This window comes from Callorhinus ursinus, unplaced genomic scaffold (assembly GCF_003265705.2).
Source record: "Callorhinus ursinus isolate GAN/ISIS: 27379988/994484 unplaced genomic scaffold, GSC_fseal_2.0 scaffold37, whole genome shotgun sequence".
In the NCBI taxonomy this organism is placed as follows: Eukaryota; Metazoa; Chordata; class Mammalia; order Carnivora; family Otariidae; genus Callorhinus; species Callorhinus ursinus.
In genome coordinates, this window is record NW_027397099.1 from 14,879,455 (window position 1) to 14,901,281 (window position 21,827).

Here is a 21,827-nt window from a genome sequence, read left to right on the forward strand (position 1 = left end):
TCCGGGCAAGGTTTCAAGACCCACCTCCGCTCTGCGCCTCTTCGGCCTCAGTTTCCCCACCTCCAGACAAAAGAGCCGGCGCCCCGCCTGACCTAACAATCAGTGAGCCTGAGATGACCATGACCTCAGGCAAAGGGCCAGGTCCGACTGCCTGGCCTCAAATACCAGACCTGCCATTTACTGGCTGGGGGGCTTTGGGTAAGTGACTGAAACTCTCTGAACCTCAGTTTCCCCTCTAAAACGGAGCTAAGACAGCCCCACCCCACGGGGTAGCGCGGCGCTTCCGAGAGGTAACACTGCAAAGTCCCCAGAAGTGTGTTCCACAGCTGCGGAAAGGCCTCGCTGGGAACAGAGAGCTCAGGAGATGTGGCCGGGCTGCGGCTGGAGGGCTGGTCGGCCTCTCCCGCTGCAGCTACTTCCCCTGCACAACTCTGAGAGGAAGGGGGAGTGTCTCTGCATTGGCGGGAGGCAGGGTGCTCTCTCGCGCTCAGCCAAACTCCCTGGGAAAAGTCCAAGTCAGTAATGTACTTTCCTACCCCTGGGGTGAGATGGGGATGCAGCAAAGCGGAGAAAGCAGGCAGGTCCCCACAGCGTCTCTCTCTCCCCTCTCCCCCACCCCAAGGCGCTTCCAGTGCCGACCCACGCACAACCCACAGGTGGTAGCTCCCTCAGGCCTCTGTGGGAAGGGGAAGAGAGCTGTGCCTCAGAGGGCAGCGAGATTTGGGGGGAGCACAGACCCACGCCTCCAGGCCCGCCACTGCAGCGGTAACATAATGTCCGTGCAGGGACACCTAGGCACCTGTGACCCGACCCCTCCGCCACACTCCTGCTGGATGACTTGGGCAAGCCCTTGCCTTTCTCTGAACTTTGCTTTTCTGTGGCCATGACCCAGACCATGACCTCCAAGCCCTTCCTTCTGAGGTCTCCTAGCCACCTCTGCAGTTAGAACATCAGTAGTCTTCTTCCTCATGCTGTTTGTGAACCCAGGCAGCTGCTTTCAGGGTCCAGAAGGAGGACCCGCTCACCCTGATGCCCCTCTATTTTCCACCCCGGGATCTGTGCTGTCCTCTCTATATCTTGCCCCTGGTGGAGTGCTGGTTCTACCTCACCCTGCTCTCCAGACCCTGGACGTCACAGCCAAGACACTCCCCAGCTCAAAAGCCACCAGTAGCTCCCTATTCCTTCATTGACTTCATGGTCTAGCCCCATCCAGCTTCTGCATCGACCCAGTTCCAGACGAGCTTGCCATAGTCACACCCACCTCCCTGCTCTGTCCCAGCTGTGACACACACATGTGCCACCGGTCCTGGGTCCCCTGAGAAGGCTGCTGTCTCCAACTCCCCTATAAAACATTCCAGATGCTTCAGCTTTAGGAACATGCCAGTCCCTTTTTCAGCACCCCCAGGCAGGGAGGAGGGCAGCAGGCCACCTTCCACCCCCCACTCTGGGAGAGCTGCACACCATCCCCAGGGATGTCCCTCTCCATAGGGGCTATTCACCCTGTGATCTGCGAGAGGACAGTAAGGAGGACCCCTAACAGGACATGCCATAAACTGAGTCGCACGATGAAAAACTCATGTTTTTTTAAAGATTTTATTTATTTATTTGACAGACACAGGAGAGAGGGAACACAAGCAGGGGGAGTGGGAGAGGGAGAAGCAGGCTTCCCGCGGAGCAGGGAGCCCGATGCGGGGCTCAATCCCAGGACCCCGGGATCATGGCCTGAGCCGATGGCAGACGCTTAACTGACTGAGCCACCCCGGTGCCCCCAAAACTCATTTACTTCTCAGTGTTTTTCAGTCCTGGTTGCATTCAGGAGAAGCCTCCATTTAGAGCTAAATTTTCTCTAACTCCTCTCTCCCACTGCCCTGTGTCCTTATTTTTTCATTCTTCAACCTTTTATTGGACGAAGAAAACTAGGTAACTGATTTTTAATTATATTTTCATTGTGGCAAAATACACTTAAAATTTACCATTTTAACCATTTTTTAAGCGTACAGTTCAGTGGCCTTAAGTACATTCACGTTGCCATGCAGGCATCACCACCATCCACCTCCAGAACTTTTCCATCTTCCCAAGCAGAAACTCTGTCCCCATTAAGTAGCAACTTCCCTCCCTCCACCCCCTCCCAGCAGCCCCTGGCAGCCACCATTCTATTCTGTCTCTGTGAATTTGAAGTGGAATCATCCAATATTTGTCCTTCTGTGACTGGCTTATTTCACTTCGCATGGATCAGCCTTTCCTTCCTTTTTAAGGCTGAATAATATTCCTTTGAGTGTATAGATAGACCAATATCATTTATCCATTTGTCCCATAACAGACACTCGGGTGGCTTTTACCTTTTGGCTCTTGTGAAAGGTGTACAATCATGTCCCTATTCAACAAAGAGCAAGTTTCTAGCTGGTTCTCAGTGGTGTTTTGTTTACATAGGATTTACTTTTTCTATTTTCTTCTATTTGTGAAAATCAATGCCGATTTCCTACTTACCCTAAAATACCCATACATCCTACAACATGAAAAGGATGCACAGGAAACGTGCCAGGTGTTGATGGGAAAAGTGGCAGCAGGGGTACAAGAGAGAACTGTTGGAATGTGGAAAATACCAATCCAGTCCTCCATCGAAAACCCCAGTGGGCTGAGCTGGGGAAGGAACAACTTCAGAGGGCCGCCGGGAGGCTGACACCAGTGGGCTGTCTGGGCGTGTGGGTTCAGGAACAGTGGTGACAGTGGTAACACTGAGTCAGATCTGGGCTCTCAGACCTTCTGGCTTTGTGACCCTGGGCCTGTCATTTGACTTCTGATTCTCACTGTCCTCACTATAAGCTGGTGAGGTGGCTGAAAACTGAGATAATTCCTATGAACTGCCAAGCCTCTGGTCTGTATCCATCTTGGTCCCATGACTGGTGGGATCTCCCCACCTGCTGCAAGGGACATTCCTGGGACGACTCCCTTTCTTAAGAGAGAGGGCCCAACTGCGACTTCCTAACTGGAGCTTAGGTTCACCGCTGACTAAGCCTCCTCAACCTTCTGCAGCCCTCCTGCTGCCTCCAGAAGCTCTGGGAAAGAACCAGGGGCTCTTGGCCCATTCCTGTCCTTACCAGCCAGGGGACTTTGGATAAGTCTGAGCCAAAAGCAAACCCCCCCCCAACCCAGGAGCATTTTCTCAGCTTTAGAATGGGGAGTCCCTGTCCTCTGAGTACTCAATATCTGTCTTTCCCAGGCCCAAGGTATACAGAAAGCAAAGACCAGGCTTGCAACATTCATAGTAGTTTCCTCTCCCACAACACATACCCCCACCCAAATCTGCCTCCATTAGATGCCATCAGAGTTTAACCATGCAAATATGAAGCAAATGAACTGACAAGCAAAACTGCACATCTTGCAAAAAGTGTGGGGTTTCATGAAGTTGATGTAACACAGTAGAAAATGAAGCAGAAGCTGACCACAGAGGAAGAGAACCTCACTTAGAAATGACCCAGTCCTTCCAGAGAGAACTGCTTAACTAACAAAGGATTCAGAGTGACACTTGCCTGTGACCCTCTCCAATTTATTTGCAAAAATGACCCTCTTTCTGTAAAGAGCCGATTCTTCATTCTAACGTCTGCCTGGTTGCAATCACAATCTAAGCGTTAATCATGAACTAAAGCTAATTTTTCTTCAGCACTTTTAGTTTCCTTTTCAAGGCAAAGTCCCAATGCGGTCTTGATCCCCTCACTAACTCTATGATGTTTCCGTTATCTTTTTAGATTCACCGCAGGGGCGCCTCCCTGTCTCAGGCGGTGGACCGTGTGACTCTTAATCCCAGGGTCCTGAGTTCAAGCCCCACAGTGGGTGTAGAGCCTACTTAAAAAAAAAAAAAGAAAGAAAGAAAGAAAAAGAAAAAGAAAAAAGGGAAGAGAAGAGAAGAAAAAAAGATTCACTGCAGTGGCCTTCCAGGTACAGGATATGGTGAGGAGAGGCGCCCGATCCCATCTCCCGCCCAAACCGCAGACACCTTATTCCCCGGGGCGGAGGAAGCCCCACAGCCGCGGGGCGCACGCTAGAGCGCCTTTACCGTAATTGCGGGGGGACCGCCGGCCCGGCCCTGTCGCCGGCAGGAAGCACCGAGGCACTTCGGAGAAAATATCCGCCGGGTGGGCCAAGGGCCCCACCACGCTTCTCGACACGCGTGAGGTTACTCTGGTGAACACTTTTGTGGTACAAAGGGGAAACTGAGGCCCGGTGAAGGGCAGAGCCTCGCTGCTCCGCGGCCACTCGGCCACAGAGCTGGCACTAGGAAGAATGCAGGTAACAAAAGTGAACACTAGGTCAGCGCGCCCCACGTGCTGAGCCCAGGACAGGCGGTGCCCCCTTCTGCTGCGGGGCGCCTAGTGCGTCCTTGGCGCTCGGGAAACCTGAGGCGGGAAAGCCGAACCCCGCGGGGCCCCCAGACCCTGCCTTCCGTCCCCCCCACCCTCGGCCCCAAGCGGGGGTGGGGCCTCCGGCTGGGTCCCGCTCGCTCTCCAGCAGAGCCCTCCGCCCCGGCCCGCGCGCCTCGCCCCACAGTCAGCCTGGTGCCCCCACCCCAGCGACTCGGCTGGCCCGGGTCACGCTGGGGCCGCCGCTGGCCGGGGCCCACCGCCCCCGCCCCGCGGTCTCCTCTCCCTCCCCTCCCCCCCGGGAGGGAGGAGGAGACTCGGCGGCCCTCCCTCGGCCCTCCAGGCGGCGGCCGCAGCGAGCCCCGTGCCCGCTCCGCCCAGCCGCGGCGGGTCGGACGTCCGGAGCTCGCGGGTCCCCGGCCGAGGTGAGCGGGGGCGGCAGTGCAGGGGGCGGCAAGCCACTGCGTCCCGGGAACTCCCTCCAGACGGCGAATCTTCCGCGGGAGGGAAGGGGTTAAGTTGGGGGCGTGCTGAAGGAGTGGGGCGCAGCGTCCGCAGCAACCCCCAAACTCCGAGGACTTCCCAGCCCCCCCCCCGGGGTCCCCCCCCCCCCCCGGGGTCCCGGCCCGGGGGTGGGGGGGGGCTGCTGGGGGTGGGGGGGGGAGGGCAGGGCCGCCTTCGGAATGCCGCGGGCCGGGACCGGACGGGAGGGGGGCGGCGGGCGGGGGCGGAATTTGGAACTCTCCCGGGGGACCCAACGTGGTCACCATGGCGAGTGCGGGATGGACGGGCGCACGAGCCAATGGGAGCACGGCGCTGCCGCCCCCCGCCCGAGGTAGCCGCCAATGGGGGCCGTGCGGCGAGGTGGGCGGGACCGCGGGGTCGGGAGCCCCCTCTGCCCTCCGCCAGCCGCTAGAGGGAGCGGGGCGTCTTTGCCGGACCGGGGCGGCTGGGGAGGGGGCGAGGAAGTGGGGGCCGACGCGACTCATGGCGTGGGAGGGCAGAAAGTGAATTTCTGGAAGGAGTTGGGGAAGTTAGAGTCAGTGCGAGGAGAATGGAGCGGGCCTCAGTTGCCTCACCGTTCTGATGGTGCCAGTGGATGATAGTTGGCAAGCCCGTGCTCCGCCCCGGAGTCCTGCTTCTGTATCTTAAGTGTGGGTTGGTTCAGCTTGACACAGGGTCTGCCCACTTGTTGGGCAGAGCTTTTAGGAATCTTATTAGTGCGTCTCCCCATGGTACAGGCAAGGAAACAGGCCCAGACAGGGCAGAAAGTTGCAGATAATCACACAGCCTATCTATCAGTGGCAGAGCCGGGACGGGTGGGATGTCCTTTGTAGCAGAGAGAATAGTTGAAGGAGTTGCTGAGAGGCCGGCTGGTCCCCGTGAAAGGCACTCACTCACTTCATACCATCTATGCCTGGCCACTTGGCCTGATGCCTTTGGACCCCATCCTGTAAGTGTGCCCAGGGGCATCGTGCCCTTAGGTAGACGTAGCCCAGGAGGGGAGGCATCCAATCCCAGCGCTCCAGCCCCACCCCCCCCAGGTCACCCCCACTTTGCTGCTGGTGTTCTGTGTGGATGTGGGCAAGTAGCTGCTCCTCTGGGCCCAGGTTGGCCCATTATAAAGGATGGAGTTCCAGATGTGATCTGGGACCTCTTTGTGGTTCCTCAGTCTGAGATGGGGCTACCTGGGACAGACCAGAGGTGCCCGCCCCGGGGCTCAGGTCTAGCCTGCAGGCCCTGCTTACCTCCCTCCCTGCTCTCGGTCCTCTCCTGGTGGTCCAGGGGCCAGAGTCCAGGCAGCACGTCCGAGGGACAGGTGCCCGCAGTTTGTGGGCTGACCAGCCTTGGACCCTGCATTTATCCAATCAGGCTGTCCTCTGCGGTTTCCTGCTGGGCTCTGCTCCCTGCCCACAGCCAGGCCTGTGGCCATGGGCAGCTCCAGAGCGCCACCTGAAAGGTTCTGGAAGGACGGAGGGGGGTCCTCAGTTTGAGGGAAGAGTTGGGCCAACAGGCAACCCCCAAACCCCTCAGAAGGCCCCCATCCAGGCTTCAGCATTGCTCACGTCTCTCGCTGGATATCGAGAGTTATCTAAACACGCTAAGGACAAAACACAAAGTTGTCCTCCTGTGGACCACTTAGGCTACCTCGGGTAAGAGGACTGATCCCTGACCTGGCCATGAGATGACCTCTGGCTTTGACCTTAGCCACAGTTTCAGACACCTGCCTGTTTCCGAGCCTGGCCACAAAGTGACTCCTTATCCTTAGGACAGCTCAATCCTCCTCCTTCACTAGGGAACCCCTAACTGTCCATCTTCTATCCATCAGCCTAGAAAGCATTTATGCAGCATCTGCTGTATGCTGGGCCCTGTGCTAACAGCCAGAGAGACCAAGATTTCCTCGTGACTACTGCTGAAGAACAGGGAGGTGCCAGTGCTTTGGGAACACTAACATACTCTGTGTGAAGTCAGAGAAGGCCTCCCAGAAGAGGGTCTTGAAGGATGTGTAGGAGTTTGCTGATGGGGAAAGAAGGAGGGAGAGACTTTCTAAACAGTTCCATAAGCAGCAGGAACCACTGGTCACTTTCTGTGGACAAGGTGGATGAGGGCCTAGCCTGAGGCAAGTGTGGGATCAAAACATTCTAGTTTCTGTCCTAGAATGGGCCAGCAGCTGCCTGGGGCAATGAGGATGGCTGTGGGACTGGGGTTCGGGAGATCTGAGTCCCACTGCGGGGGCACTGCCCAACTAAGGGGGTGTGAGGTCATGGTTTAGCCTTGCTGCTGGCCACCCCATCGGCCAGCTTTAAGCAAATCCTGTATTCAAGGCCTGTGCTAGAAGCCGCGGATGGCACAAGTGTTCCATCTGGGTCAGGGAAGTGTGCGTTCCAAGAGGAGAGGGCAGTTGGCCAGATCTGACAGTTTGTAGGGCTATGCTCCCTGGGGAGCTGTTGGGGCTAAGGAGATCAAGGCATTTCCTGGAGGTGGTAGAACTGAGCTTGAAGGACGGGTGGGGATTTCAGAGTCCGGGGGGGGGGGGCGGCTTTCGAGTTGGGGGAACAGCCTGAGCAGAAAGCCTGAGGATTAGAGCAGGAATAGACCCGTCCGGCTGGTGGGAGGCAGGAGAGGGGAGGGTGGGGTGGGGAAGGCTCTCTGGGGCCTGTGGTGGCTGGTCCCTCCCCGAACTGCTCTTTGAGGGGGGTGGTGACACCCTAGGGGAATCAGGAGGCCACCCCACATACAAAACACACACACCCTATGGGAAGAAGACACTGAGCCTGGTGGGGAAGGGACGGGCCAGGCAGCCAGAGCCTGTCTCTGTAACTGTGAGCTGAGCCTCTGTGTTGCAGGACTCTCAGTGAATGTGACCGTTACTAGGGCTATGTGTGTGTGTCCCCAAGGCTATGTCATGTGAGTGGGGTGGGAGCGGGGATGGGGGGTGAGGGGAGGCGTTGCTAGGCAGGGTCTGGCTGCCCTGAGTCTACACAGGGTGCAGGGTTCCTGGTGTGCTGGGGAGCGGGCTTCTCGAGAAAACCAGCTTTGGGACCCCCACGCCTTCCCCCACGTGCGCACACACAGCCTCCGGGGGACCCTGGGCTTGCAAGAGGAAAGGCAGGAGGGCTGTCCAGAGCTCCTCTTATCTCCTTGCTCCGTTTCCTCCTCCCCCAGCCCCCAGGAGGGCCTGGGCCAGGCCGCTGCGAAGGGCAACAGGAGCTGAGTCTGGAGCCCACCCCTGCCTTTAGCGTGGGCGCCTGGAAGCCATTAGGGGCCTGGGTGGCACCCGCCCTGCCCCTGCATGACAGGCTGGAGATTCCTGGAAGGAGCCGCCCCCACCCCGCTGAGCTCCATGCCAGGCCTGGCGGCTCCCAGGGGCAAAGAGGACATGGCAGGGGCCCCCTCCCTGCCACCCTGTCCGCTTAGGGGCGGCCAGAGGGGCCCAGCCGACGGAGCCCGGGGGGCCTTCCCACCACTCCCCATAACCAGCGCGGCTGTGGCGGGCGCCCGACTGGCACACTGGGATTTCCTGCCTCCTCCCCTCCCCCTCGGGCTCTCACATTGTTTTTCTTTTCCAAGAGTTTCTCCTTGTGGAGCTGGGCCAGGAAAATGGGGAGAGGAGGAGTGTGAGGGCCCGTGTGTGTGTTTGTGTATGTCCGTGTTTGTCTGAGGGATGAGTATCTGCATGTCTCTGTATCCATCTGTGTGCAGGCCTGCCTGTGTCTCCGGGTGCATCTGTGACTCTCTCTCTCCAGGTTAGCATCTCTGGGCATCCGTAGAGCTGTGTGTGCATATGGTCCGTCTCTGAGGGTGCGTCCGAGGGTCAGGTGCCCACAGTTTGTGGGTACATGTGTCTGCCCGTGTCTTTGTATCTGTGTTTGTGTGCGTGGGGCTGCTTGTGTGTCTGCAGATGGGTACGGGCGTGCAAAGATGTCTGTGAATGCAGATGGTATCTGGGCCAGCCACCTCACCACACAGGTGGGGAGACTGAGTCAGACGGCATGCAGCCTGCCAAGGAGTTAGTGGTGTAGGGAACCTACTTCCGTGTGGCCGTGTCTGGGTGTATAACTTCGTCTCTGCGGGTGTTATTGGCGTTGAGACATACAAGTTTGTACGTATGAAACTCTGGGTGGTGACAAGGCATCACCAAATACTCAAGTGTCCCCAAATTGGACGATTAAAATGCAAATTCCCAGCCCCACGCCTGCTGACCATGAGTCGGGGCAGGGGAGGAGGGGGGCCCAGGAACTGCATTTTAAACAAGTGTCCACGTGAATCTGAAGGACCCCTTGATCAAACGCACTGGTCTCCCTCACCCCCTACCCCATCCCACTTCTACAGGTGGAGAAACTGAGGTCCAGAAAGGGGCAGTGGCAGACATGAGGTCCGTGACAGAGCTGAGCCTAGAACTGATGCCTGGTGGAGGCAACTAACCAACAGCCAACAGACTAGAGAAAGGCAGTAGGGTCGCTGGGCCGCACTGAGACGCTAACGGTCCTGACACCCGTCCACGTGGTGGGGAAACCAGCTGTGCCCGCCGGGACAGGGAGGTAAGATAGAGCAGTGGAGGTGCCCTGGGTTGGCATTGCCCAGAGGGAAAAGGACAGGAGAGGGGCTGGGGCACCGAAGGCGTTGGCCAGGGCGAGAGTAGGGCCATGGAACGGGCACTAGGCAAGGGGAGAGCGGGCTGGGGTGCGCGGTGGGGACAGTAAACAGTGGTGGGATCAGGGGGCTGGAGCCCCTTTTGGGACGGGAGAAGTTTTGGAGTTGGACTCCCAGAGAGCATGAGCTTGGCCTTGACACTAGACAGCGGTTGCAGCTATTGCTGACAACAAAGGGTGTGGCCACTGGTGTGATCCGGTTGGCATTTTTATTTTTTGACAGAGAGAGACACAGCGAGAGAGGGAACGCAAGCAGGGGGAGTGGGAGAGGGAGAAGCAGGCTTCCCGCCGAGCAGCGAGCCCGACGTGGGGCTCGATCCCAGGACCCTGGCATCATCATGACCTGAGCCGAAGGCAGACGCCCAACGGCATTTTTTTTTAAAGATTTTTACTTATTTATTTGAGAGAGAGAGAATGAGAGAGAGAGAGAGCACATGAGAGGGGGGAGGGTCAGAGGGCGAAGCAGACTCCCTGCTGAGCAGGGAGCCCGATGCGGGACTCGATCCCGGGACCCCAGGATCATGACCTGAGCCGAAGGCAGTCGCTTAACCAACTGAGCCACCCAGGCGCCCCAGCCCAACGGCATTTTTAAAAAAACTCCCTCTGGCTGCTGCAGTTCCAAATGGATTTGAAGAAGGCACAGCTTGGACGCCTGGGTGGCTCAGTCGTTAAGCGTCTGCCTTCGGCTCGGGTCATGATCCCGGGGTCCTGGGATCGAGCCCTGCATCGGGCTGCCTGCTCAGCGGGAAGCCTGCTTCTCCCTCTCCTCTCCCCTTGCCGGGGGACAGGACAGGGAGACAGTGGCTAGGGTCACCCAGGTGGGAGGTGATGGTGGTGGCCTTGACAGGTTAGTGGCAGCATAGGAGGAAGGCGGCTAGCTCCTTGTGATGTGTAGCAGACTGGACAGGACTCGGAGTTGGCGAGGGGTGGGGGATGGGTGCGGGGAGAAAGCAGATTCTAGAACGTACTCCACAGCGTGAAGGGGTGAGGAAGTGCTCTTCTCCCAGAGGGGGCATCCAGAAGGAGAAGCTGGTTGTGGACGGAATAGTAGAAGATGAGTTTCCAGTTTGACGAGGCTGAGTCTGAGTTATCTGAGGAACACCGTGATGGAGGTGCAGGGGGCTTCTGGAGCACAGCCTGGGCTGGAGAGAGGGAGAGCCCTTCCAGCCTCTCAGGGGCAGGGAGGAGCGGGCCGCAGGCCTGGGGGCAGGACCTGGAGGGCATGCCCATCTGATGGCTTCCCTTTTCCTGGAAACTCTGACATGAGATCACCTGCTGAGAGTGAGGGGTTCGAGGTGGGAGGAGGGTGGAGAGAGGACAGAGAGGGCTGGCCGAGCGGTGTGGGGAGCAGCCGGTGTTGAGGCACTTGGCTGTGGAGCGGATGGGAGCCCCACCAGCAGGGCACAGCAGGGGAAGGGCTGCCCATCCGGGCAGAGGGGCCTGGGGGGGAGGGTCTGTGGGAGAGGCTAAGCCGAATGGGGAAGGGAGAGCATGAGGGGCATGACGTCCCAACGGGCTGCTGGAGGGGGTCAGGGCAAGACCACCATGGAGAGAGAGGGTGACAGGTTTGGGACGGAGAAGAGAAGGACATGTGTCTCACTTCTTTTTTATTTTTTATTTTTTTAAAGATTTTATTTATTTATTTGAGAGAGAGAGAGAGAGAGCGCACATGAGAGGGGGGAGGGTCAGAGGGAGAAGCAGACTCCCCGCCGAGCAGGGAGCCCGATGCGGGACTCGATCCCGGGACTCCAGGATCATGACCTGAGCCGAAGGCAGTCGCTTAACCAACTGAGCCACCCAGGCGCCCTCTCGCTTCTTTTTAAAGTGCTGTGGCCCAGAATAGCAGAGCCCAGCAGTGGGACCTCTCACCGCCGCCTCACCCCCGCCATCTAGACTCTGGCTTATTTCCATCCTAACACCAGACCATGAGTCACTTTCACCACACACCTCACCCTCACCTTACCCTGTACCTGGAACCAAATCTGGGCTTCAACCTTTTTGAGCCTCCCCTTTCCTCTGGAGTAAATGCGAGCCGTTTCCCTGCAGCCTGTTGAGAAGAATAAATGAGATAGTTCACCTAAGACCCTGGGCATGGCACCTGGCCTGCAGTCAGACCTCCACAAATGTCATTGCCATTGGCATCATATGCTGGGACGGAGGCAGTGGCCAAGAGCCAGTCCCAGTCCTCAGCAAACTCACAGCCTGGGGTGAGGACAGGGAGCAGGCGGCGACACAGATAAATGGTAGGTGAGATTGGTTACACTAGTAATGAAGACGCAGGCGGGGGGGGGGGGCACCGGGCCTGAGGTGGTCCTGGAGGACTTCTAGGAGGAGGTAAGTCAGGTAAGTTTCAAGCCTGAGAAGAGTTAGCCCAGTGCAGGAACAGGCAGGGAGGGCAGTCCTGGCAGTCAGTGTGCAAGCATGCTGCACTTGGGGTAGAGATGGGGAGTAGTACAAGTCATTCACTGGGTGACATGGAACTTGAAGGTCAGGGACAGCATATCAAGGTTTCAGATCAGCTGCCTTGGCTGCACGGTGAAAGGACCTTGCAGGAGGGTGTCTGGAGGCCAGTGAGGAAGCAGTTACAGGCCCACGTTCACCACTACAGCCTCACTGGGGCTTTTCCGGGCCAGACCGTTTCTCTCCTCCCGCTTTTGCCCATGCTGTTCCCGCTTTGTCTTGCCCTTCCCATGGCTGGGCTTATGGGTATGGACAGATGGGGACCACGGCCTACTAACGGTTGTGTTCTCCCACAGGTCCCAGGAAGAGCGGTGGGGAGCGGTGGCCAGCATGCACAGGGGTGTCGCGTCCTCCGGACATCCCCCGTGCCGCCCCTGAGTCCCGCCCCGAGTTGGAACCCAGGGCCCGCCCGCGCGGCCGCACCATGAGCCACGGGCCCAGCCCCCGGCTGGCCGAGTCCCCGCAGCTGTCCAAGGGCAGCCTCCTGACCATCCTGGGCAGCCCGTCGCCGGAGCGCATGGGGCCCGCCGACTCGCTGCCGCCCACGCCGCCCAGCGGCACGCCCTCCCCGGGGCCGCCGCCCGCACTGCCGCTGCCGCCGGCGCCCGCGCTGCTGGCCGACGGGGACTGGGAGAGCCGCGAGGAGCTGCGGCTGCGGGAGCTGGAGGAGGCGCGCGCGCGGGCGGCGCAGATGGAGAAGACCATGCGCTGGTGGTCGGACTGCACGGCCAACTGGCGCGAGAAGTGGAGCAAGGTGCGCGCCGAGCGCAACCGCGCGCGCGAGGAGGTGCGCCAGCTGCGCCAGCGCCTCGACGCGCTCACCAAGGAGCTGGCCGGCGCGCGGCGCGAACGCCAGGAGGCGCAGGGCGAGTGCGAGGCGCGGGGCCGCGAGCTGGCGCGGCTGCGGGGCGCCCGGGGGGCCGCCGACCGCACGCCCGACGGGCCGGAGCCGGAGCCCGAGCCCGACAGGGAGCAGGAGCCGGTGCGCGACGTCGGGTCCGAAGTGCCCCAGGGCAGCCAGGTGCGCGGCGCGGCTGGGGCTGTGGGGGTGGCGAGGAGGCGGGCTCCTGGGCAGGGCCCTTGGCGCTGGAGTCCAGAAGGGGGTGCGGCGGGACTGAGAAAGGGGGATAGGAAGGGCTTGGTCCCCTGGGAGGTTTCGCTCTCCTGCGTGGGCCTCTGCTCCGCGGGGCCTGAGGACGGCATTCTTCCGGAGAGGCCGGGCATTTGGTGGTCCTTCCACTCCCGCACCTGAGCCGTCAACAGAACCTTAAAATCGTCCCTTTGGGGCAGAAGCGGGATCGAAGCTCGTGCCTGGTAGGCACCTATTAGCAGCAGAGCTGAATCTATGCATTCGTTCAACTTGAATGGGGGCGGGGGTGTGTAGGGGGTAAACATTTATAACCCGCATCAGTCAAAGCTGAGAGGTGGGAGGTTGTCAGGGCACTAGGAGCACAGAGAAGGTCCCTGAACCAGGCTTTGCAGATGGGGGCTTCACAGAAACTTTCCTGGAAGAGATCCCATTTCAGCGGAGACTAGGAGGTTATGGAGGAATTCTCTGTGAAATGTGCAGGCAGGCATTCTAGGCATGCAAAAGCCCAGAGGCCGGGAGTGACAGCTCCCATCATCCTGTGGGCACCTGCAGATAGCACTAAGCTCTGCATATGCAGGATCTAGTTAATTCTCACAATCCCAAGAGGGGTTTGCTTTGTGGATGAGCACACTGAAGCACAGGGAGATTAAGTACCAATGTCTCCCAGCTGGCGACTGGAGTGCTGGGTAGTTGAACCCAGGTGAACTCCAGAGTCCATGGTAATCATCAGTATGGCTGGAGCGTGAATGGTGGGGGTGGAGGGCAGCATCCCCCGACCCAGCAGGCTTTCTAGCAGCAGAGTCCAGGCTCAGGTTCCTCCCAGCTCCATCCCCACATGGTCCAGCTCCTGCAGCTAAGATTCTTGGTTGCCCTCTCCCCTCCCTTGCCCAGCTCCTGCCACCCCTCTAGGCTAGGGTGGGCTGAAGCCCCCACATCCCCCGGCTTGCCTGGTGTTTGGAGGTGGCGTTCCTTCATTGCTGTTTGGGGCAGACAATGACAGCCCCTGTCAGCCAGCCTCGTGGTGCTATTCTTGCCCTGTCCTTGCTGTGGTTGTCAGTCACACGCCAGGAGGTAGCAGGTACCGTGGCAGGAGCCTTGGGGTTGCAGTCTGAGTTTTTTTCTCCAGCCCAGCCACTTCTGTGTTCTGTGACCCAGAACCAGTCCCTTCCCTCCCTGTTTCCCCATTTGTGAAATGAGGCTTTGGAGCGGGTGGCGTTTGAGGCCCCCACCCAGACAGTCTGAGATACATTAGGAGTAGAATCTCTGTCCACAGGTAGTTCTCAGGGCCACTGTCCCCATCCAGAGAGGGAAACTGAGGGCCAGACGGGGAAGGAACTGGCCTGGACTCCTCTAGAAAGGTCACGGGGGAAGCCAGGCTGGGACAGACGCCATGGATGTCTCAGGTCTGTGGTCAGAGGCAGGCCTTGGGTGCAGCAGGGGCAGTCCGGAGGGGCAAAGGGGAATGGGAAGCTCAGGGGATAGGCACTGAGTTAATAGTCTCTCACTACTTTCAGTCTGGGAGCTGGTTCTGCTCACAGGGGCTGCCTTCCTGTGCATCTTTTATGTCACTTACCTCCTGGTGCTTTAGTGTTTGCACCTGAAGAATGGGATCTTAGAGCCGGAATTCCTTTTGGGGGAATCTAATTCTTATCCATTGTGGGAGTCCCTGCTTCTACATCCATTCACATCAGTGTCCCACCATATGCTTGCATACTTTCGATGACAGGGAGGCTCACCACCTGCCCTGGGAAATCTTCTAGGATACAGGGAACTGTAGTGGCTGACTCTGTGCAGTTCTAGGAGGTGAAGGGGAGAGGCCCAGAAGAGGGGGTGTCTCTCCCTCCCCAGGGATGGAGAGGCAGGCTCCAGAAGAGGATATTGGGGCCCAGAGGGCTGTGTGACTTGCCCAAGGTTACCCACCAAGCCGATCCCAGACCCAGGGCCTGGGAAAGGCCATGAGGTCAGCCAAGAGAGAGAGCTCAACAGCCACTGGTCCATCCTCCACCTTGGTCCCTACAGGAGCTGGAGCTAGTGGAGAGCCTGCTGAAGAGCAGACCAGAGGAGCCTGAGGGCTGCTGGGAGGCACGCAGCCTGGGGGCTGGGGGCCCACGGGGCAGCTCAGGCCGCCAGGAGCGCAGCCGGCTGCCCTGGGAGGACACAGCCACCATCGAGGAGGATGCATCCAAGTTGACCGCCCTGCGGCTGCGGCTAGATGAGTCCCAAAAGGTGCTGCTCAAGGAGCGAGAGTAAGTCCCGGCAGGAAAGCAGGGCCCCGGGGGCGGGTCAGGCCACGCCAGGGCACCCTCAGAATCACACAAAGTCAGTGTCGTGGAACATGAGACTCACTGAAGGTGCATGGCGCTATTCAGGCTGGAGTCTTGGAACTTTAGAGCAGTGTGTTCTTTTTTTTTTTTTTAAAGATTTTTTTTATTTATTTATTTGAGAGAGAGAGAATGAGAGATAGAGAGCACGAGAGGGAAGAGGGTCAGAGGGAGAAGCAGACTCCCCGCCGAGCAGGGAGCCCGATGCGGGACTCGATCCCGGGACTCCAGGATCATGACCTGAGCCGAAGGCAGTCGCTTAACCAACTGAGCCACCCAGGCGCCCTAGAGCAGTGTGTTCTAACTGGGGCACCCCATGCAAGTTTTGTTTTATTAATTCAAATAACAGGTATCATGCATTTGCTCTGGGTCAGACCTGTGCTCGGCAGTGAAGATATAGCCGTAAATGAGCCCAAACCCTCCCCACCCCCTCGTGGAGCTTATGTGCTAGTGGGGAGACTGTGTCATGGGCAAAGGTACAAGCAGGGAAGGAGAGTCAGGGGCGTTGAGGGATTGCAGATGGGAATCGGGTTTGGCCCAGTTGAATTTGAGATGACAGGGAGGCAGCTGCATATGTGAATGAGTCTGGAGTTCACAAGGCAGATGTGGGCTGGAGGTAAAAATGCAAGAGTCAGCAGGGAATAAGTGATTTCAAAAGCCGTGAGCTGGGTGAGGGAGGTCAGAGGATGGAGCCCTGGGGCCCTCCGACTTTAGAGGTCAGAGGAAGAGCCCAGCGGCAGAGGAGACAGGAGAAGGGGGTCCGGGAAGGGTCAGGGAACCCAGGAGCACCTGTTTCATAGAGGAGGGAGTGAACACCTGGTCAAGGAAGAAGAGGACTAAGCGCTAACCAGAGGATTTAGAGCACGGAGGTTGCTGGTGACCTTGATCGGGGCACAGGCCTGATTCTAATGAACATTTTGTAACACTCCCTTTCTGTCCAGAAATTAAACGCATAGATAGTATGAAGGCAGAGCTCAGGGGGATGCTTCTATAAGTCAAGGAGAACCAGAGATGGCCCGCAAACTCCCAGAAGCAAGGGGCAGGTTCCTTCTCAGGGGCCTCAGACAGGGCCAACCCTGCTGACACCTTGATCTTGGACTTCTGCCTCCAGAACTGTGAGACCATAAATTTCTGTTTAAGCAAGATGGACAAATAGCAACCTGTTCCACTAACTGAAATATAAGGCAAAAATGTAAATATAGTACAATATATGTATTATGACATGGACATGCTCAGGCCCAGCTCCACTAGAGGAAATAACGAAGTGCAGTCGATCCTTGAACAATATGGGGGTCAGGGGCACTGACATGCCCCCCCTCATGCAGTTGAAAATCTGACTCCCCAGGTTTGATCCCCCAAAACTTAATTCATTGACCAGAGCCTTACCGATAACATAAACAGTCGATTAACATATATTTTGCACATTCTGCGTATTATGTGTTGTATTCTTACGATAAAGGAAGCTAGAGGAAAGAAAACATTAAGAAAAAGGGAGGAAAATACAATACTGTACCGTATTTATCAAAACGACTCGCGTGTAAGTGGATCCATGCAGTTGAAACCCAGGGTGTTCAAGGGGCAGAGGTAATCAGAATCGGGTGCCGTTACAAAGAAGGGTACTGATAACCCTCCCAGCCAATACTTTCGTAGCACGTACTCTGAGTCAGTCTTTGTGTGGATGGGCTCAGTTAAGTCACCTCCCAGGACAGCTACAAAAACAGCAGGTGCAGGTGTGTGGGGTACACAACTCAGATACACAAGCGCCGTCGAGGTGGCGACAGGATTTCCTGAGAGAACAGCCTTTGGTAAAGTTCTGAGCCAAGCATAGCGCACCGTTCTTTCCATTTATACAGCGATCTGTTCCTGGGGAGACGCTGTGAGTACAAAAGATACTTTCTGTTTATGTGTCAATCAGAGTGAGGGTCTAGGCTCACTCAGATGGTTTGCACACCTGGGGCTGTCTGACAGGGCATGCACGCATTACAGGGGCTGCGGGATCATTCCTGGAGGGCAGGATGGCCCTGGGCCTTCAGTGCAGGACATAGGCACCCCTTGTTCCTGCCCGAGTGACCGGGTCATGCAGGGTTACCAGAAATGCCCCCTAGAGGGCGGTATTGTCTCCTGAGAAGCCCATGTTAGAGGCGGGAGATGTCAGGCTCCCCGAGAGGGAGGCTGGTCGGCAGGGGGTCATGAGGCACAGCATGCTGAAGAGTGAGGATAAGTACAACTCTTTGTTGAGCACCTGCTGTGTGCCAGGGCCAGGCCCCGTGCTCATTACTCACAGCAGCGCACTCATGCACGGAGCAGCGTGCAGAGTGGGGATCGTGGGAGACCCCCACCCCCACCCAGTGAGGACGACGAGAGGTGACCCCTCTATCTGAGACACAGTGGACAGTGTTTTCCAGCTTTTCTGACCCCAGAACCATGTGTTCAAACCAAGCCTTACAGGCAAAACAACCGTACATAAAACAGAAACAGGGGTCATATTGGGCAGTTGAGCCTGAGACGCTTGACCAGGCATGGCCAGTGCCCTGGAGTCCTGGTCACCTCCCCACATTGTGAGCTGGGCACCTGCAGTGGTGCAGAGGGTGGGGAGTAGAGCTCTTTGCAAAAGGAATGCAAACCCGGGGTGGGGGTGCCAGGGCCTTGAGTGCCGAGGCAAGGACTTCGGACACCGGCTCCCCAGGTGCAGGCCGCACAGGAGGACTCTCAGCAGAGGGCCTTGGTGGGCTCACCCCCATGTCTACCTCTCCTCCTCCTCTCTTCAGGGATAAACTGGCACTGAGCAGGAACATTGAGAAGCTGGAGGGGGAGCTGAGCCAGTGGAAGATCAAGTATGAGGAGCTGAACAAGACCAAGCAGGAGATGCTCAAGCAGGTGAGTCTTGGAGACGGCAGTCTTCCTAGAGGAAGCAGCATTACACTGTTGAATTTCAGCAGTGGGAGTGGGAGAAAGGAGGGAGGGAGTTCAGTCATTCCTCATCAAATGCTGGCCACGCTCCATCCGCTGTTCTGAGTGCTGGGGCAGGCAGTGGCCCTGTCTTTGGAAGCTCACCTTGGTGGGGGGGCTATGAGGTGGGGCACAGGGGGTACCAACAGTAAGCAGGCAGATAAATTCATAAGCTCTGAAGGAGTCAGACAGAATAAGAGAGATGGTGGTGGGTCAAGAATGGCATCTCTAAAAAAATAAATAAAATAATAAAGCAGTAAGTAGATAAATGAAATTAAAATTCGAAAAAAAATGGCCTCTCCCGGAAGGTGCCATTTGAGGCAAGACCTAAAGAAGCTGTCCTTGAGAGGATATGGGGCCAGGGTTCTTGGCGGAAGGCACAGCACATGCAAAGGTCCTGAGGCCAGAGTAAGCCTAGAGTGTGCAGAAAGCAGAGGGCAGTGTGGCTGGAGGGAAGTAAAAGTAAGTGAGAGATGAGGTTCCAAGGGAGCCAGACCTCACCGGGCTTCGTAGACCACGCTGAAGGGGAAGAGCTGGGATATAGCATTCATGGGGCCTAGAGTGTTCTCCATCTCACTGACGCTTCAGGGCAGTCAACGAAGCTGGACCCTGGGGTCCCCATTTTATAAAGGACAAAACTGAGGCTCCAGCAGGCCAAGAGGGAATTCCACTGCTGCAGTCTGGGGACTCAGGGCAGGCCGAGGTCCTGCTGGGTGGCCGCGACTGCCTCGTGTGCCGGCCCCTGTGGCCACCAGGGGGCGTGGCCACCCAGAAAAAGTCTGCTGGACCTGCTGCATTTCCAGAAGGTGCAAAGATACCCCCGGTCGCCAGAGCCTGAAACTGCCCTGGAAGCAATGAAGACTGTCTCATGGTAGAATCTCTCAGGGAATATCCTAAAACCCTCCCTCCCCGGAAGCGGCATCTTTGGGGGATGGGTCCGGGAATCTGCCTTTTTAATCTTCCCAAATTATGAAATGGAATCCTTTGCAGAAAAGTGAATAAAACATGAATGTTCAGTTTAGCAGATAGTCATAACGATTCTCTTTTGTAACTGGCTTCTTTCCCTCAGTGTTACGGATTTGAGCTCACCCATGTCATTGCACAGAGTGACAGTTTGTTGGTTTTCCTGCTGTATGACAAGGCATCTGCACTATGCCACCGTCACTCCAGGCGATCCCTATGCGGCCAGGCCTGCAGCCACATGCAGACCCTGTTCAGATCCGCTGAGTGCATTCAGTCAGTTCACAGGGCTACCCAGTGCCAAGGCCATATAGGGATACAAAGGTGGACAAACAAGCTCTGTCCTCCCGAGCTCACATTCTAATGGGGAGTGGGACGGAAAGTAAAGGAGGCACCTCTTGTAGTCAGGGAGGAAGAGAGAGGCCTTCCTCAGGAGGAGGCGTTTAGGCCAAGGCCTGAGAATACAAAAAGTCAATCCTGTAAAACAACTTGGAAAGAGTGGTGGTAGAGAGAACCGTATGTGCAAAGGCCCAGCGGTGGACAGGAACTTGGTGTGTTTGAGGACTCGAGCCTGGAGCACAGTGAACTAAGGGGAGAGAGGAGAGATGGGCAAGGTCCAACCATATTGTGAAACCATAGAAAGGGGTCAGGTCTTATCCTAAGGAACCCAGGGATGGGGGTATGATTGACTTATCTTTTTAAAGAGCTCATTCTGGGCTACTGTCGTGGAAGTGGAGTGCCAGGGGCCACAAGTGGACACTGGGAGGCTAGATGGTCATGAGGTAGGAGGTGTGAAATGTCGGAAGCGGCACCAGCAGTCAGATCCAGGCTCTGTTCTGGAAACCCAGTGGCGCATCTGGACTCCACGTCAGGCTCCTTGCTGAGCACTCCTGCCCCAGCACCCATCCCCCGGAGCCGGTTCCGGGATATACCCAGGTGGTTCTCACGGAACCAGGCTGCACTGTGTCCCGCAGCTCAGCATCCTGAAGGAGGCCCACCAGGACGAGCTGGGTCGCATGTCCGAAGACCTGGAGGATGAACTCGGTGCGCGGTCCAGCATGGACAGGAAGATGGCGGAGCTGAGGGGTGAGGTGAGGCCACCGGTGGGACCTGGGAGGGCTTGGGGCTGGGGGAGGAGGTGGGGAGGAGGGAGGCAGGGGCCTGGCCTCCATCAGCCGACCACTCCAAAGAGGGCAAGAAGGAGGTCTGTGTACTGAGGCAGGGACCAGCCACACCCGGAAGGTGCTCTGGTCTGCAGGGGGCAGCAGGCCTCTCTCCCACACACCGACCAGAAGCGCGCTCACATCCTGCACACCATGAAATCAGCCCAGGTTAATTATAGCCGCTGCAGCTGGATCTGCTTCCTGGAGCCAAAAATGGCTCTGAGGGGTTGGGGGAGCATCCAGCTCAGGTCCTCCTGTCCGCCCTCCCCCTGGAGCCCTGACCCCGTCCTGCCCTGTTGCAGATGGAGCGGCTGCAGGCGGAGAACGCGGCCGAGTGGGGTCGCCGTGAGCGGCTGGAGACCGAGAAGCTGGGCCTGGAACGGGAGAACAAGAAGCTGCGGGCGCAGGTCGGGGATCTGGAGGAGGCACTGGCCCGCCGGCGGAGGCAGACAGCCAGCGCCCTGGACTGTGACCTGCGGGCCAGCCAGGCTGCACTTTTCGAGAAGAACAAGGTAGGGTAGCGGGTGGTATGGCCAGGGCCGGGGCGGAGCACCCGCCGTGTGTCCAGCTCCAGCCCACAGGGGGGCGGGGGACCCCTGAAGTGACAACGAAGGACGGAGGTGGCGACGGCCCCGGAAGCCGCTCCGACGGGCATCCCCTGTGGGCCACGTTCCACTTCGGCCACTAAGCAGGGAGCCGACAGGCGCCCCGTGACCCTGAGCGCCCCCCCCCCCGCGCCCCCGTAGGAGCTGGCCGACCTGAAGCATGTGCACGGCAAGCTGAAGAAGCAGTTTCAGGAGAAGGTGGCCGAGTTGGCACACGCCAACCGGCGGGTGGAGCAGCACGAAGCAGAGGTGAAGAAGCTGCGGCTGCGGGTGGAGGAGCTCAAGAAAGAGCTGGCCCAGGCCGAGGATGAGGTGAGCACCCACTGGGGCCCGCAGGACAGCCTCAGGCCTCAGCGGGTGGCAGCAGGGCTGCAGGGCCCTCCCGTGTCACTGTGTGCGGGCGTCTAGTGGACGGTAGATAGGTGTGCGGGAAGGAGAACGGATGGCAGGATGGATGAGTAGCTGAATAGATTAACAGATGGATGAGAGAATAGAGGGACAGGTGGATGGGGAAGGGAGGGGGAGAGGGACAGAGGATGGATGAAATGTAACGAGATGTCTGATAGGTGACTGGATAGATGGCTGGAGGAGTAGGTGACTGGATGGGTGAATGGGTAGGTGGAGGGATAGGTGACTGGATGGGTGGGTGGATGGATGGATGACTGGATAGGTAGATGGGTGGGTGACTGGATGGGTGGATGGATGGGTGGGTCACTGGATAGGTGGATAGATGGGTGGATGGGTGGGTGATTGGATGGATGAGTAGGT

The 21,827-nt window shown here is 57.8% G+C and overlaps 1 protein-coding gene across 4 annotated transcripts in view; it reads left to right on the forward strand.

Annotated features, from left to right (window-relative positions):
• The first annotated feature begins 5 nt into the window (after positions 1–5).
• The window catches only part of CCDC102A (coiled-coil domain containing 102A), a 26,289-nt gene continuing 4,467 nt past the window's right edge, over positions 6–21,827 (forward strand). Inside the window, exons 1-7 of one of the 4 annotated variants that reach the window (XM_025889205.2) lie at positions 6–198; positions 12,268–12,992; positions 15,081–15,307; positions 18,151–18,259; positions 20,266–20,382; positions 20,757–20,966; positions 21,201–21,371. In XM_025889205.2, coding sequence (XP_025744990.1) covers positions 114–198; positions 12,268–12,992; positions 15,081–15,307; positions 18,151–18,259; positions 20,266–20,382; positions 20,757–20,966; positions 21,201–21,371 — 1,644 coding nt within the window. In that variant the 5' untranslated portion in view covers positions 6–113. Of the gene's footprint in view, positions 199–3,750; positions 3,937–3,966; positions 4,288–4,675; positions 4,784–12,267; positions 12,993–15,080; positions 15,308–18,150; positions 18,260–20,265; positions 20,383–20,756; positions 20,967–21,200; positions 21,372–21,827 lie in introns of those variants that run through there. The other 3 variants (XM_025889207.2, XM_073880238.1, XM_025889206.2) reach the window with 3 other exon arrangements.